General features: G+C 35.5%; 1 protein-coding gene across 2 annotated transcripts in view; it reads left to right on the forward strand.

Annotated features, from left to right (window-relative positions):
• Positions 1-1,603, forward strand: part of RASSF6 (Ras association domain family member 6) — a 39,585-nt gene that overhangs the window by 28,473 nt on the left and 9,509 nt on the right. For both annotated transcript variants that reach the window (XM_006018759.2, XM_006018761.3), the window contains exons 6-7: positions 194-378; positions 922-1,023. In XM_006018759.2, the coding sequence (XP_006018821.1) occupies positions 194-378; positions 922-1,023 (287 nt within the window). The remainder of the gene's footprint in view (positions 1-193; positions 379-921; positions 1,024-1,603) is intronic.

Here is a 1,603-nt window from a genome sequence, read left to right on the forward strand (position 1 = left end):
TCCTGCTGATATTTTAAGGTGCTAATGAAATGCAAATAATCAAAAATAATTATGATAAATTTATCCTGCATTACTTTCACCAAGAAAATGATCCCCACAGTGATGGTGGAGAGAATGCAATGCATTGCTAATACTGGGAGAATGAGTAGCCACATAATGTGCACTGAGCTGATGTTTGATTTTATTTTCCCAGATTACTCATCTTACGAAAACAGCACTCTGAAGCCAATGAGGAAACAGGAGTTTGACTCCCCTTCCCTGCCAAGAACCATGAGTGATGCTGCACTAGTGAGAAAGAAGACAAAGCATATCACAATAGCAAGAGAAGATGTGGAAAGTCACAGGTTCTGCATTAATGGACATTTCTACAACTATGAGGTGTGAACATGATGCTACCTTCAGAGCAAAATGACTGGACCAAATGCAGCTCTTGTATGAGCTGGTGTAAATATAAGATGTTAACATTTCATATAAGCTGGTGTTAAAACAGTTAAAATCAGTCACATTACTCCAGATTTAAAGTAGTGTAACTGAGATCAGAATTTGTCTTATATTTATAGCTAAGAAATAAAACCTATGGCATAGGGTTTGCTGTAGAAGTGCTGACATACACGTCATTGTAGTAGCTTATAATTTTGTCATAGTGTCCTAATTAATTATTTTAGATTCTCTCTTCCTTGTAAGAATCCAGAAAAAATGGCTAAGTCTGTTTACAAAAGCATGTCATACTCAGGGAAAGGGTACCATTTATGGTGTTTTTAAAGCATGCAGGAGTAAATTTAGAGCAGCAGACAGTTCTAAAAATAGAAGAAAACACATATTGCATGATATAGCATGTTGCATGGGCTTAATTTCACACCCATAATTTTCCCCTGGAACTGATATTAACACCAAATTTTGTTGCTCATCTTGTCTTTTTAGACATCAGTTTTCATTCCAGCTTTTGGATCAGAAACTAAAATAAGAATAAACAGCAACATGAAAACAGGGGAAGTGATAGAACAACTGCTTCATAAATTTAAGGTAATTTTCTGTGCTTTGGAGTGGGGGAGGTGTTTGCATTCAAGCAGTAGAAGAACTGCCTTCTAGAACAGATAACCAGAATATACGATTGCTGTCTGTTGCCTAACTACAGGCAAAAACAAAAATATCCCAGAGAATGTTGACCTAAATAGAAAGTATACCAACAGGACAATATGTGCTTTTCTTTAAAGGACAAGGGTAAATTACAAGGAAAAGTATCTGATATACTCTTTGCTCTAATTTCTAGTAAAGGAGGAACTAGAAAATGACTTTATTATAACCATATTTACAGTAAAAATATATACCATATAATCAGTTTTGCCCAGAAGAGGGAGCTAATAACTTGCTTAATGCATATGACCATTTGTCCTTCTAGTGAGAGGCCCTTGAAAGTATGGGTGGAAACAGCTTGACATTTCATTTGTACCACCATAACATTTTTTACGGTGACACAAATATTGAACAAATAGATGTTGATATGCTTTGTTAAACTACATGAAAGGAAAAATCAGTGGCACAACAAAAGGTGGTAAAAGATTTTGATGCTTTATTAGAGTAGACATCTGTTACCTCTGTGGGG

The sequence above is a fragment of the Alligator sinensis genome, unplaced genomic scaffold (assembly GCF_000455745.1).
Source record: "Alligator sinensis unplaced genomic scaffold, ASM45574v1 scaffold222_1, whole genome shotgun sequence".
Lineage (NCBI taxonomy): Eukaryota > Metazoa > Chordata > Crocodylia > Alligatoridae > Alligator > Alligator sinensis.